The sequence below is a fragment of the Mycetomoellerius zeteki genome, unplaced genomic scaffold (genome assembly GCF_001594055.1).
Source record: "Mycetomoellerius zeteki isolate Tzet28-1 unplaced genomic scaffold, Tzet1.0 scaffold636, whole genome shotgun sequence".
NCBI lineage: Eukaryota > Metazoa > Arthropoda > Insecta > Hymenoptera > Formicidae > Mycetomoellerius > Mycetomoellerius zeteki.
Window position 1 is genome coordinate 188958 of NW_017257650.1, and position 16227 is coordinate 205184.

Consider the following 16227-nt stretch of genomic DNA (forward strand, 5'->3'; position numbering starts at 1 on the left):
TTACATTCGTAAATTATTTGTTATAATAAATAAATAATACGTATACATACATTGAAAAAAGAAGTGTTTAATTTTAAGATATTAAAATGTTTTATTCTTGTCTCCATTTTTTAAATACTTAAGGATGTTTTAGTTTTAAACTTTTTCAATAGACAAAACACTACGTATTTGGATTTAAAACACTATGCATTTTTCTGATATTATTTCCACAGTACAGATACATTTTATATTTCTTAATAACGTGAAATTATCAATTTTTCAATAATTTCAATAAATCGTTAATACAATTATTTTTAAACGTTCCAATCTCCAGTTATTAGAAGACTGTGACAAAATTGCTATTTAAAGATTACTTAAATCACATTTTCTCTATTATATCGTTTAATTTCTTGATATTTACGTCCAATTCTTTTTCCACCATTCTTCATATTATATACAAATTTAGAGTAATCCTTTTTTTATAAAACGAAATATCATTATACATTCCTATCAACGTAACAATTTAACCCATTTGAATAAGAATATTAACAAGTTCAGTTCTTTAGCAAAGAAGTGTTTAATTTTAAGATATTAAAATGTTTTATTCTTGTCTCCATTTTTTAAACACTTAAGGATGTTTTAGTTTTAAACTTTTTCAGTAGACAAAACACTACGTATTTAGATTTAAAACACTATGCGTTTTAAATCTAAACACGTAGTGTTTTGTCTACTGAAAAAGTTTAAAACTAAAACATCTTTAAGTGTTTAAAACAAAGGGACAAGAATAGAACATATTACTTTTTACAATGTATATACATGGAAAGAATGATTTTACCAGAAGTAAAAATTTAACTATATAAATACAGATCTGAAAATAATTTTGTTGAACTATCAAAATAATTATTATATAGAATATAAACTGGTTTGTTATTCAAGCTGGTTGCTAGAATATCAAAATTATAGCATTGCGCATCATTGAGTTCTCTACATACAATTATTATTGTATTTAGATAGTCTAACAAAATTATTCTCAGATCTGTATCTAACTAAGCTTTTAGATATTTCTGCAAAATAATTCTTTTCACGTCTATATTTAAAACGCTTCCAAAAGACTTATTCACAAAACGCGCAGAATTCAACAATAAAAACGTTATATCGTTACACCAAATCTGGACAACAAAGTTTCTATGCAAACTTTTAGCCAGCAGTTCGTCCAATGCGAAGTTCATTTCGAAAAATGATGGCGACGCGACCCAAGATTCCCGGGAACGTCGCCTTTGTACGATAATGCTTTCTGTACTCACCCATTTCACTGATGGCCCATCGCCACGACGACTTCCCGAAGGATCGCATCGTCAGTCCAGATAGTCAAGAAAACGAATCTCTTTCTTCCGGCTTCTACACCCGTGCGCGCGAGTACCACCGCCACCAGCTTGCCGCTGACGAGCTACAGGCTGTCGCCGAGTTCACGAACGATCCGCACGCGCGATCTCACGCACACCATCGTAACATATCGCGCGCGCACACACGCGTCGGTAAGGACGAGGCGGGACGAAAAGGGCGAGAGGCGAGGTGAAGACGTGAAGTTAGCAAGGTGAAGCTTGACTTGAAACCGCGCCGTTACACCGTCATCGCGGGCTTTTCCTTCTTCTCCGGACAGGAGCGATAGTTGCGTCACTGCTTCCACGAACGTCGCCGAACGGTGAATCCTCCTGTATATATATAAACGCACGCTGCCGACCGAGTTCCCTCTTCCTTAGCCTGTTCAAGGGCACAGACGCGATGCGTAGTAAAAAAAAGGACATTCCCCCTTACGCGGTGAGGTCCGCAAGCGTTTCGTTTCGGCCAGTGTCTTTCAACCGGCGGAGCGCGTCCTTTCTACTTTCCCGCTCGCTTCGACATTCAACAATTTCAATTTCAATCTTGCTACAAATTAGCGAAGGAATTAACTATTTTATCGCGCGCGTGCCGAGTTCGCAACACCCTTTAAAACAGTTTTTACAGACAATTCATTCACAGAAACGACGACAATTATTAATAATAGGTTCTTTTTTTAAGGGTGATTCAGCACCTTTTTGATTCGTCGCTAAATTCTTCTCTTAAACTCTTTCTTTCTCGGCCTTGATAAAAAGGAAGTAGATTTTGTTTTTAAAAGAGAGTCGAGAAAATTAAGTTTACCGGTTCGAATCCGAAAAGGAATTGAAAAACTCCGGTTTCGTCTGCAATTTTCAAATGAAGTTAGCGAGAAGTTAGTACTCGAAGAAGTTCCTCGCGAAATTTCGTAATCGAGCGAGTCTGACGCGAATTTCAGGCGGTTAACTCGGCCGATTGATTCCCCGTGATATTCACTGGCGCGAATCGAAAGTTTACGATTAGAAATCGACCGCTCGCACGTGGATATGAATTGCGAATTTGGCGACAGGCCAAGCCGATAATCGCAAATCGATCTATTCGGTAGTTACTCTCCGAACAGATTGCGAAATCCTTATGCACGTTTGATGTATTCCGTGACGTATGTATCCGATAAACTTTTTTTAAAAAATACGTCACCAAGTTTATTTTCAAGACCAACTATTGAGACACGTTTCCGATCGATTTCTCGTATTGGCCTCATCTTAATATTTATTTATTTTATATTGATCGGGAAGATCGACTCATCGAAAATGAAACAGAAATAAATAAAAGAGATCGAAAAGATCGAGAATACTGTCAGTATTCTCGAGCCGAATCTCTGGTCTAGTGTCTCTATATTTCTATCAATGTAGATTAATTTTAATCTCGATTTAACTTAATTTTCATCTCTCTTTAGTTTTAAAAATTAGAAAAAAAGGTAATAAATCAATCCAAGATTATGGTTAGTCTACAGTGCTAGAAATGGGCATCATTTCTGCCAACGTGAATTAATTTTAATCTCGAGTTAATTTATACTTTATCTTTTTCAAATTCTCAGAACTAGAAGAAGATAAAAAGTAAGTTACACCAAGATTGATCTATATTATAAGAGAAACACTAGAAACGTTATGAGGCGATGAGAATGGAGAATTCTCCATTAGCCAATCGACCGTCAGTCAAGTGAAGTTTACGGAGGATCGTCCGCGTCGAACTTCAAAATGGAGAATTCGTTGGCGCGCACAAAAGCAATTTTCTCGCGTCTTTCTCGGCAACTTAGTCGGCCACGGTTCAATTCATGCTCACAATGCTTATGAATCATTTCATCCTTGTTATTTATCAAATAAAGGCAACAAATAATGCTCGTGAACGTTGTGAGCGTGAATCGGATCGTAACCATTATCGAGCAATCGCGAAATCGACACTAGACGGCGCGTCACCATAAAATAAACTCCAATCAGAACGAAAGAAGAATATAACCACAAAAATGTAAACATATATACACGTACACACAGCACGTACCGACGTTCTCGGATAGGTTAAAATTGCTGCTGTCACCGAGCGTCTTGCCGCTTCGTAACGTACGTTATAATCGTCAAACTGACGGGACGATTAAATCAGTTTCCACGTAAACACTCTAAGACTTCTCGTGAAAACGTTATCTCGCTCGAGTATGAAACTACCTCGACGGCGTCTCGCGTGCAACTGCGAGCGCCGCTCGTGGGATCGGGACGACGGGACTCCCTCGAATGCCCTCGATCGGCGGCTTCACCGAACTCTCTCTTGCCTCGCGCCTTTTTCCTCGCGATTTTCTCGGAAATGCGCGCGGCCGTGCAGCGTGCCGAGGCGTAGGTTCGGTAAAAGACGAGAGATCGCGATTTTACACCTGATTCCTTCCCCTCTCCGTGACGAGGATTCCACAACGACGCGATCGGCAAAATAAACTCGCGGAAGAAACGAGGAGAGAGAGAGAGAGAGAGAGCACGCCACGCGGCCACGCTACAGCTGACTCCGACCAAGTCTCACGCTCGACTGTGCGACTCGTCGCAGTCACAGCACGACCGGCGCGCCTGCCATTCTTCACCCTCGGACTTACGTTACGGACGTTACGATACGCTCGACCGGCGAACCCACGTTATGCGTCCCTACGAGCCTAACGCACCAACAAGGGCGCCGAGGGCAGCCGAGGGTTCCTACGTAAGCTGCGTACTGCGTAGAAGGGCTGCCACGAGGGAGGAGCGTTTTATGTGAGTTGGGGCAGCAGGACACGGCGTTGTTTGGAACAGTGTTTCTCAAAGTCGTTCGAACCCTGGAAAAGTCTCGGGAACAATGACACGAAGTCTTCTACGCAGTTTGTTGTTACGAAATTGATCGGTCGTTGCGCCTCGATATGTCACGCTGGGTTGTGTCACACAAATATAATAGATTTAAGTAAAGTTATATAAACGGCTCAATTAATAACAAATTATAATACAATGATCATGAGCTCCGAGCCAATATAATATGTTTGTTACAAGATAAAAAGTTCAAATACTAAAACACATAATGATAACATAAGTAAGTAACAATGTTGAACAAATTATACACAAAACGTTTCGACCCATCACGGGGTCATCTTCAAGTTGTTAAAGTAAATTAATTTCCGTAATATAATATATAAAAAGAATAAAAAGAATAAATTATTTAACAATAATAAGATTGAAAGACCGCTAATGTTAAACATAATAATTTTAAATTAAGAAGCGCCATAACGGTCAGAACGTTAAGATGTTGAACTATTGTAAATTCATTTAAATGAATTAATTTCAGAAATGATAATTGCGTGCCGATATGGTTGTCGGACTTTCAACGCAATCAAATCTGAAAATATTAATAATCCCCCCAAATTCCCCAACTTAAAAATTGTAATAAAACTTATTGCGAAAAATAATGCCTCGGCCGGGAGTCGAACCCGGATCTCTTGCATTCCGTGCGAGCGTCCTAAGCCTTTAGACTACCGAGACAAATTATTTAAATTATTTAAATTATTTAAATTATACGTGTATGTAAAATTGGTAGACCACATAACCATAGTAGTATTGAGCGAACTGTTCCAAAGTAGTCATGATTATTCCTATGTGCAATCGAGATAGAGGAGATACATCATGTTATTGTTATTATAATCTAAAGAAATTACGAAGAAGAATATTAGATATTATTTAGTTTTATTAAAAATTGTTTCAGATAAGTGTATCAATGACTACATTGATGTCACTAAAATTATATTATAATACATATATGTAAAATTAAACTTTTGAAATCCAACACGGCCTTACATATTAAAATTCGATTAAAACGTGTCTCAACCACCAAATGACGCCGCCACATCTTAACTTCATGAACAGATATAACAACATCATTTTACATAATCATAACTCAGTTAAACGATTAAAAAGATGTTATTACAATCATGTAAGAGCTGTTTTACATATAGAAATCGCAGACACTTATAACAGATTTGATATCTTCGAATACATACATTTTGTAAAAATGACAACTATAATGCTATTTGAATTTATCATTGTACGCAATCGATCTGAGGTAGATATATCACTTTTTATCCGTTATTCTTTTAATTTTACATATATGTAATATAATTTTAGTGATATCAATGTAGTCATTGATACACTTATCTGAAACAATTTTTATAAAACTAATATCTAATATTCTTCTTCGTAATTTCTTTAGATTATAATAACAATAACATGATGTATCTCCTCTATCTCGATTGCACATAGGAATAATCATGACTACTTTGGAACAGTTCGCTCAATACTACTGTGGTTACGTGGTTTACCGATTTTACATACACGTATAATTTAAATAATTTATTCTTTTTATATATATTATTAAACATTATATTACGGATATTAATTTATTTTAACAACTTGAAGATGACCCCGTGATGGGTCGAAACGTTTTGTGTATAATTTGTTCAACATTGTTACTTACTTATATAATATTATCATTATGTGTTTTAGTATTTGAACTTTCTGTCTTGTAACAAACATATTATATTAGCTCGAAGCTCATGATCATTGTATTATAATTTATAATAGATTTATTCAGTGTTGGAACGTATCTATAATAGATAAAAGTATCTAGATATAGTATCTAGATACTTTGGCTGTACCTAAATGCATTATCTAGATCCTTATAGGCGGAGATACCTATATCCGTATCTAGTTATTTTTTGATACGGTATCTTTTAAGTTTTAGATACATAGATACAAGGTATTTATACACAAATACTGTCGCCACCATTAAGAGTGTCTTCCTACACAGTATAACACAGTGATCACCTCATCCTTGTTTAACATTGACGAATAACAAGGATGTAATGGTATACTGTACCTCATACCGTGTCATCTATGTCGCTTGTTGAAAAGCATACTAAATCAATCAGAAATTAGCAATCTAGTACTAGTACCTATGCGCTGATATACTAATTAAAGACCGATATTCTTATGGTTAAAGCTGTTCATTAAAATTATGTAATCAAGGGTAAAAAATTGATAACGAGTAGAATTAATTTTATGATTTATCAATTTTGTAGATATGCATATGCATGTAAAACTAAATAATACTCGATTTTTATTTAAAACTATTAATGAAACCGATTTTAATGTTATAGTCTGTTTTGTTAAAATAAACAAATAAAATGTGATATTTAATTTACGTTGCTTATTACTTCTACTTTTCCTCTTTTCCCCCATTTTTTCTTTTTTTTTTGTTGAAAGTATCTAAAAAAAGTACCTAAATTTTCAGATACTTTTTATTTATATCTGTATCTATATCTAGGTAATTGTAAAAAAATGTATCTATACTTATATCGAAATACTTTTCCCACACAATACCTATATCTATATCTAGATACCTTTCGAACGGTATCTGTTCCAACACTGGATTTATTCTTTTCACGCGTTACCCTCCGAATGAATTCTAAGTAACAGATAAATATTAGTTCTAACAGATAAATGTTAGTTTCTGAAAATTATTTGAAATATTTAGAAAAGAAATCGCTTCCTTGCTTCAAAAGTGATACAATTTGAAAAATTTCTTAGATATTAGATTAAGAAATATTTCTTAGAAAAAAGGAAAAACTATTTTCCTTTCAACTTGACAAATTATTGCTGTCATTAATAAAATAATATCAGCAAAAAATATGTCATTTTTGTTTCATAAATAATTAAAAAAACCATTCCTTTTGAATTGCAGTGACCATTTTTTTAAATCACTCTTTTTGAGTTATGACGATTTTGACGATTTTTTTTAATTACCCTCTCTCTCTCTCTTCTTTTAATTGTGATTTTTTATAAAGTTAAATTAGTTCACTTTTCATTGATAGAAGGTAATATTTACTTAATTCATTCATGATAATAACTAATCACTCGAAAATGATGTTTTTTGTTTCTGTCACTTTTGAAGTGACGGAGCGAAATCATTAATTATATAAATCCATTGTGGCAAATGATTCGTTTCCTGTGTAATTAATTAAACCAATAATGTGTCATTTTGTTAATTCACTTTGAATTATACATATATACATATATATATTTCGAATTACCCCTTGTTTTAGGTTGATTTCAATGTTATTATGGACTCTTATATATATTTATATATCCTGAATCAGACAGGCGAATAAATCTCTGGACTTAATCCCAACATAATGGAAATCGTAAAAGAATGTTACCAAATTCCGTACCCGTCCGATACACAAGTCGCGTTTTTCCACGCATATTGAATGAGATATGTTTACGAACGGATTTTGCGAACGCAATACAGGGCCGTTGTTGCCCCGTTGTTGACAGCCAACAACGATTCTGCAATAAACGAAATTCGAAGCGGAAGTGTTCATAAAACCGTGGGGAGGATTTATATTCATAACAGTTTTTTGTTTATTTTCCCTGAAATAGGGATATGATATGCATAGGGTGTTCTGTAAACATACATCAATAGCGATAAAGATAAATTTGGATCGGGAATCTCCAGCGAAATGAGGTTGAAAAGAACTAAAGTTTCGTGTTCGTATCTTAAAGACTGACAGAAATTGAAACTGGGGAAACGTTAAACTTCCATCTAACAAGTTCAAGCGAATTCCAAGAGAATTTTAATAACTTGCGTTTTATTTCGTTTCCTGGCTATTATGAAAACCGTCAAATTATTGTATAATTAATGACAGAGTGTGAATCATTTCCACGGGCGATAATATCTGTCATACGCGATTTAATGTAGCAATTAATTTCGGGAATGTTTTCATAAATCTTCTACGAAATTCATAACGGATAATAATACGCTTATACATCACCTAACAGTAGGACAATTTAAAATCTATCTAAAGGATCTATCTGCGATCTTGATTTGCCACATTAATTAAAATCCAGGTGCCGGGACTCGCGTTTCTGACAAGCCAATTGAAATTTCGTGGCGGTAGCCGAGCTAGCGGGAAAATTTTAATTTTCCACGAAACTTTTCAGATGTATGCAAAGTGGCACGAGATGTAAGTTCAGCAAGTTTTCATTTATCCGTGAAAATGGATTTCAAAGATGGCACCGCCATCCTGCGAATGTAGATTCACAGTACTCGCTTTCGTACCCGCAAATTGAAAGTTAGCTTAGAAAAAAAAAAGAAAGAAAGAGAGATGCCACGACTTAGAGACCCATCAGGGTCAACAGACTCAGGATAAATTATCCACTTGTTTTGCCTCGTTACGCAAAAATTGTTACTTATTTTAAGGGCAATCATCCCGTCGTTAACCTCGATTGTTTTCCTATCCGGTTTTAACAACGAAATGTTAGGTGCAGGATGGTCCATTCACTTCTTGCATCCTGAGTACTCTCCGTTTATAAATTCGCAAGAAAATATTTCAGAGTGATTTTTAAAATGTTTTCATGCGAATTTAAAATTGAGGAGAACGGAAATTACGGAAAAAAATGAATAAATTGATTTTCACATAATATATATCGAAAATGTTCCGCGTAAAATTTAATTAAAACAAATTTGTATCGTACTTTATTACATGAATATAAATTTACAGTATATTTATATGCGTATATTATAGAAAGAGAATATACGAGAATAGAAGAATATATAAAAATAATAAAATAATTTTTTTTCCGATAATTAGCTATTATTTTGTTTTCAGAAAGGACAAAATGTTTATAAATTATAATTAATTATAAACCATATGCAGACACACACATATATATATATATATACACTCTATTAACATAATGTATATATACGTTATATTGCTTTTGTGAGTTATAACAAGCGCTTTTAGCCTTCCGGTTGTTCTCTTCACTACCCACTGTTATAATCCAGACATTATTGCATTTCCAACAGAGCTCAGAATGCAAGAGACGGCTTTTTATTTAACGTTTCACATTGCGTGGTGATTTATGACGCTGCTAGAAACAAAAAGCGATCACCTGCGGATAAAAAAAAGCAGTTGAAATGAATTACCTTTTGGATAAACTTCAAACAAACGTCCAACTATTTCGTGTCCTCGCACTCCCCGCGTGGCAAAACGCCGCACCGCGATGAGGATTGCTTTTCGGATGTCTCGCGGTTGGGACAATGTATAATAAATTAATTCTTTCGCTGCCGTTTCATTTAATTTTGTCGCTCATGCGGATTACATCGTCGACGCTAAAAGGGATAGGCGATCGTTTGCGTTGGAAAGTAACGGAGCGGGCGGGCGTAAAGGACTGGCGTGGCAAGTCGGAGGAAGCGGATCGGGAGCAACTTTGCACAGTGTACCGTGGGCATACCGGACTTTCCACGATTTTCTCCAATTGGAATTGGCAATGAAGCTACCTCGGCACCACAAGATAGCTTTCGTGGGGAAGCGACATGTAATTAATCCTCCAAATGGGCGGTAGAGAGTAACCGTCTCAAAAGAGTCTGAGTGTACACGATCTATGATGTGCACGATCACTATCGAAGGATGCTAATAATGTTGCAATATCGAGGCATTTTTTATCGACGTGATGCTTTAAAAGTTGATAATGCGAAAGGATTTAAAGAATTTAAAGGGCCGGAATAATGAAAGTCGACTCGGGATTGTTCCTGATTGATAATAAAAAATTTACTCTTGTATTTATAGATTTTTCAAGAGACCCGCTATTAGAGAGATGTCAATGTCACCGTTGGTCCGGGCAGATGAACACGCGCGAATCGATAAGTTCCATTTCCTGAGATAGAAATTCGTAATGACGATTGAGACGCGATTCTCCTGAGATTTAGAGAAATCCCGATTTTTGACGAAAAAATAAAATAAAATAAAATCGACATCGGAAAGTGCGTCATGACGTCACGCTCCAAGTCGCTAGGTGACATCGCTTATCGCGATCCAAGATTAATGTCGTGTATCGCGACCGCTCTGTCGATTTTATTCAGGTACGATACGTTCTTCCATGATTTATAAAGTACAAATGGAAGCAGGATTTACAGCTGCAGCTTTCTATGAGCCGAGTTGTTGTCGAAAGTCATAATATTGCCGTAAGTCATCATATTTTATTACGTCGTTAATAATAATTGTGCAAAAGACTGATGTGTATATACTAGGTGCGGTGTATTTATAATTTATATATGAACAAACAGACCTGTACAGAAAATAGTGATTAAAAAGGTAATGAATTTTAATAATTAAATTACATTGCATCCCTTTTATAGAATTAGCAAAATCGATCTCCTTTCGTATAAATTTAAACCGAAATCTGCACCACGAAGATATTTTGACATTAAATATCACTATCTCGATTCTCCCAATGTGTGAACATTCATCAAATAAAATCGAATAATAGTTGATATTGCAATAAAACATTGTCATCATTATGTTCAGTAACAATAATTAAATTATAATTAATAATATCATTACATTAAGGACTTTATTTCCTTTTAAAATATATGTATATTAACGTAAACACTTCAATTGTTTATGCAAAATTCGTTATGCATCAAAACACTTAACATTAATACAAGTAACCAGTTAATGTAATTAGTTAGCTAATTATAGAGCTGTTCGATTATGCGCTTTTACAAGGTTTATTAGCGGAAATGCGATTGTTTACGAATCTGTTACATCCATCAAAATACTTGACATTAATATATGAGCACAACTTTCTGTTAAGGACAATCGATCACGGGTGATATTCGATCATCGTGACGATACTTTACTATTTCTTTTTCCCATACTTGTTCGAAGATCATATATTCTTGGGTATATGACGAGCCGAAATAGGAACGCTTCTACAGGGACTTTCCTTAGAGGGTTTCGCACAGAGACATGAATAATACATCCTTTTGGGGGGATACGTTGGCTTTACTACTCGTTCCCTGCTGACTTTAATGTTTTTCGGGAAGGAAGGTGGTTCCTTTTACGAGCCAATAACGAGGAGTTCGTGGAAGGTCGATACGAGGACGCGACGCCCTTTGTGTAATTGTGAAGCGTAATTTATTTACGGCACAGAGTCGTGGTATACCTTCCTCGTGCTGCATATTACGACATATTACTCTCCCGCATATACGTGTTTAATATCAATCTCGCTATTTGATTAAATATCCCCATCGAACGCGATAGCGCGGAAATTACCCGCGGCGTTGTTCGATACGACTCGCGTTGAGTGGAAAAAACACCTATGTAATTATCGCATCGCTTTTTTTTTCGAGTCGCTCACGTTAATAAACTGTAAATTGCAAATTTTATATTAATTACCAGTCGATCGATTTCCGTTCAATCGGCCTACCGTCAGTAATTTCCCTATGTGTTCGTAAAAGGCTCGAAATGAACCTGTAATATACATGAAAAAAAAAAAAATTACACGGAAATGCAGAATTACAGAGTTGAATACTGTTAAATATCAGCAAGCAATCCAATCATTTGAGGTAAATAACATTTTCTTAGTTTTAATTTCTTAGTTTTAACTTTTATATGTTTAAATATAAATTAATTTTTATTTACTATGGTTAGTTTTAACGTAAACGATATCCAAATTAATACATGTATTTAGTAAATAATAAACTAAATTAGAATTAAATTTAATATATTTTTTTTAGTTAAATAGTTTAACTTTATTATTTTAGTTAAATTAACCCTTAAGTACTGAGATTGGTCCATGGGACTGCGCGAAAAAAAACAAAACAAAATATCTGTCTCATTTTCGCTTTCAAGTGCTTCATTTGTTGTGTAGCTTTCGTCCAGACAGTGACGCGTAAGCCACGGTAGTAAAAGTACGATACTTGCGCAGATTACGGTGAGTGCAGGGCTTTCTTTTCTTTTACGTGGTTCCCTGAACCAACCTCAATACTTAAATAGTCTATTGATAAGCATTGTCAATGTTTTTATTTTGAGAGGTAGACTTATGTTTATTTTTTGTTTAATAGTTTTTATCTTTGTTTTTGAAAAAAATGTAGATTTTAAAGTTTTATCATTTAGATTTTTGTTTATAGTGTGTATATAAAAGGTATTTTTATTGTTTATTACAAGTTTACTAAAAGTGGAAAAAAAGTTTCTTAAAGCCAAATAAAAAATATTTTGTTAAAATACTTTCATAAAGACTCATTTATAACGATGTAATCAATAAAACATAGATTTAAAAAACTCCTGTGTTTTTATTCCATTTTTTTTTAAATCGATGTCCCACGGACCAACCTCAGTAAAAATGTCATAATTTGTAACCTCAGTACTTAAGGATTAACAACATATTGAGTAGAAGCAGTGACGACCTACAGAAATAATTAAAAATAACTCAAATTGGGTATAATTTGACATTATAAACAGTGAAAAGAAACAGATGTCATAGTATACGTTTTCTTAATTTTTGGGTCGCGTAGAAAACCAAATTTTTTTCTGTTAAGAATTTGTTATTAATTCTGAAAATTTTAGAAAATCTTATTCTGTAACAATTTTTTTCGTTATTATAGAATCTACATCTTTTGACTCGTGTTCCTGACTTAAGATGTCCGTATCCGAAAGTTGCTACTGACAATCTCCGATTGCCATTACTCGTTATCAGCGTATGCTTTTCAATGATGTTTGTGTCGACTTGTGTCAGTGTCACTAAATGACAACCACTGTTTATCCATTTAACGGCCAATCTATACATTTTTCGGAAGATCCGGAATAAAAAAAAGGAAAGACAAGGACCGTCGTTGTTTCATACATCTGAAATTCTTTTTTCTTGCATGTCGCGTGAATTTCAGGAAGCGTCTTTGACTTGGGTGTGGTGTATATATTGAATACACTGGGGTTAAAATGGATAGCAAAACGTGCTTTACGTGGCGGAGCGAGAAAGAGGAGGAGGAGGAGGTGGAGGAGAAAAGGAAATAAGAATTCCCTGTCGGCACTGGGAAACTGCTCTCCCTCCGGATATTTCTTTCTCTGGCAGTCTGACAAGCGGAGAATTTTCATTCCGCGTGTGCGCGTCTTAGTATCTAAGGTAATATTCCTCGCGGCACCGGCTACTCCTGAGATATTAATTCTTAATCTGTCATCCTGGAGAGATCCTCGGCCGGTCGATTTCGCGCCAAGATTTTCTTCGCGCCCGGCGCGATGCGGTTTATTAAATTTCGTCAGTCGTCTCGTCAATATCACGTAGTTATAAGTATTTTTGACGAATGTCTTTTATGTATCTCCATCGTTTTATGTATCGCTATCGTTGAAATGAATCAGATCGGTGGCGATAATATTAATTAAAAATGACTGTACTATATCTCTTTTTTATTTAGCTTTTTGTCTTCACTCTCATCTTCTCTTTCTCTCTACTGTGAATTTTTAATATGCAATAATTTCCATCAATTTGTGTGTGTGTGTGTGTGTGTGTGTGTGTTTGTCGGATTGATAATTTGATTAAAACCATGACAACTTTAATTTTCATATCAAAAATAAAAAATAAAAATTTGTAATTTAAAATGTGTAATTAATAATTACATATAATAAATCACATTTCTTTTTAAATATTTCTTATCAATACCATCTTTTAATTAACGAAAATTATAAAATGTAATGATATTTAAAAATATAAAAATCTTGGGTATTTTTATTTAAAAAAAAAAATACGATTAAAAAGATGTTTTATATCATGTATAGATTATATTTAATTTTTTGACATTTCAAGAAAATGAAATCTTGAAAAAACTTTAGGTGTCCAGTATCACTCAATCTTCCCCTCTACAAATATTACTCTACCAATCATCAAAAGTAAACTAATTTAACTTCATAAAAAAATCGTCAAAATCATTACGACTCAAAAAGGGTGATTTAAAAATATTCGTCACAGCTAAAAAAGAGTGACTTTTTAAGGATTGTGAAATGATAAAAATAACACATTTGATGTTAACCCAGATAACATTTATGTTGCATAAGATATCTGAAGACGTCTTTTAGATATCTTATGCAACATGCATGTTATCTGGGTAAGAATACATTCTTTTTGTCGATAAGCATGAATATTATTTGATTAGTCAATAATTCTGTCAAGCTTTCCTCTTTTCTAGGAAATTAATTTTTTTAGTTGGAAAGCACTTTTATAGCGATATGATAATATATATGAGAAAAAGACCTCAAAAGAGAGATAAAATTATTTTAGCTGTTGCTTTATTATAATATCTCTAGTGAAAAAGTTTTGCTGAAATTTTTCCACGTTTTAGAACATTTCAGGGAAATTGCTGAAAATTTGCTGAAACTTCACTGAAAGTGAATTTTTCAGCTAACATACTGAAATCCAACTGAAATTTCTCTGAAATTTGTTTGAAAATTTTGCTGAAATTTTTCTGAAATTTTATCGAAAATGAATTTTTCAGCTAAAAATCGCTGAAATTAAACTGAAATTTTGTTGAAAAGTATACCAAAACGTGGAATAATTTCAACAACATTTTTCCATCAGGGATTTGCTACTTATAATACTTTTGCTCTTGACAGTGATTATTCTCCGTTAATCTAACTGCTCCAAGTGTCAAAGTTTATCGCACGAAGAGTAACGTACTTCCCAGAACCCCTCCTTTGGCGCACTTGTTGCTCAAATAGCGGATACCGGGAGACGTATCGTCGTCACCCACGTGTTTATCGTACAAAAATCCACGTTTAAGCTTGTTACCCTGTACATATATGTATATACACACGCACATTGCAATTCACAATGCAAATGTCTTCGTAATGTCGCGTGTTCGAAGCAAAAAGTAAAGACACGTATAACTTTTTCATGCGATTTTGAGTAGGAAAGTTTTTAATCGGCTCGCTTGCGTAGCCGAGGCGTGTCGCTTTGAAGTAAAAATTTCTTAACGACTTCTTTTAGAAACTACGGACCACAGAAATAGGATCCCGGAAGTACCTAACTCTTGAGGGAATGACTTACAATCTCCATGGTAAAACGAGAAGAGCATCAGATGCGCTCTCTTGTTTTAATGGTGCCTCCTTTGACGAATCTGTGGCCGGGCTTTTTGCAAAAATTTAATGAGAGACTAACGTTCTAATTTTCAACATTAAATACATCCATAATTAAGACGAGTGATGTATATATATATATATATATATATATAAAAGGTAACCAGACCCTGTATATGGTCTACTTAAACTTTGCAATTTTTTCTAATTTTTTTGTTGAGTTCAAAATTGAAAACTGATGACCAGATTTAAAATAAGAAATATTTCCGAACATAAAAAAGGTTACAATCGATGTGTGTACACTCAGTATACCTAGGTTGGCTGTATTGGTTCTGTCTTACAAAGAGTTCCCTCTCTTTAATTATAAACAAAACGTCGTGACGAAAATATCAACTAAATATAGTGTAAAGTATAAATACAGTACTACAACAAAATGGACTATGGGAATTAATAACCACCTCTTGGTAAATATAGGAATTACTTATCTATATACGAAACATTAAATCACAACCATGATGTTTGGGATTTTGCTTTACTGACAATAACAGAATGAACAAACTTCATAATAAACTGATGCAATCTAGTCAGACAGACAGCTTGCACAACTTACTAATGTTATCTGTTAAATTCACCAACATATTATCTGTATGCTTACCCACAAATATAGCGAGTACGGCATGAAACTTTTTTCTATTCAGAATTATGAGTTAACAAACTGTACGATGGTTTATAAACACGCTAAATTTACAAATTTCTCGATAAAATATTAACGGGCAAATGATATTGTTAATGTATAAATACGGATAATCGTATTCAAATGATTGTATTCGGGACGTATGAATAAACCTTATCACGGTTGAGAGTATAGTAAACGCGATATGCAGACGTGAGTCAATATTAATTACGCGTCAGCATCTCTGAAACATCTCGCTGAA

The 16227-nt window shown here is 34.3% G+C and overlaps 1 protein-coding gene across 4 annotated transcripts in view; it reads right to left on the reverse strand.

Annotated features, from left to right (window-relative positions):
* Positions 1-3887, reverse strand: part of Lapsyn (Leucine-rich repeat activity-regulated protein at synapses) — an 88805-nt gene extending 84918 nt beyond the window's left edge. Inside the window, exons 1-2 of one of the 4 annotated variants that reach the window (XM_018457442.1) lie at positions 3391-3887; positions 1284-1691 (exon numbers count right to left, since the gene is read on the reverse strand). In XM_018457442.1, coding sequence (XP_018312944.1) covers positions 1284-1332 — 49 coding nt within the window. In that variant the 5' untranslated portion in view covers positions 1333-1691; positions 3391-3887. Of the gene's footprint in view, positions 1-1283; positions 1741-3377 lie in introns of all 4 variants that reach the window. The other 3 variants (XM_018457439.1, XM_018457441.1, XM_018457440.1) reach the window with 3 other exon arrangements.
* Between the last annotated feature and the right edge of the window lie 12340 nt (positions 3888-16227).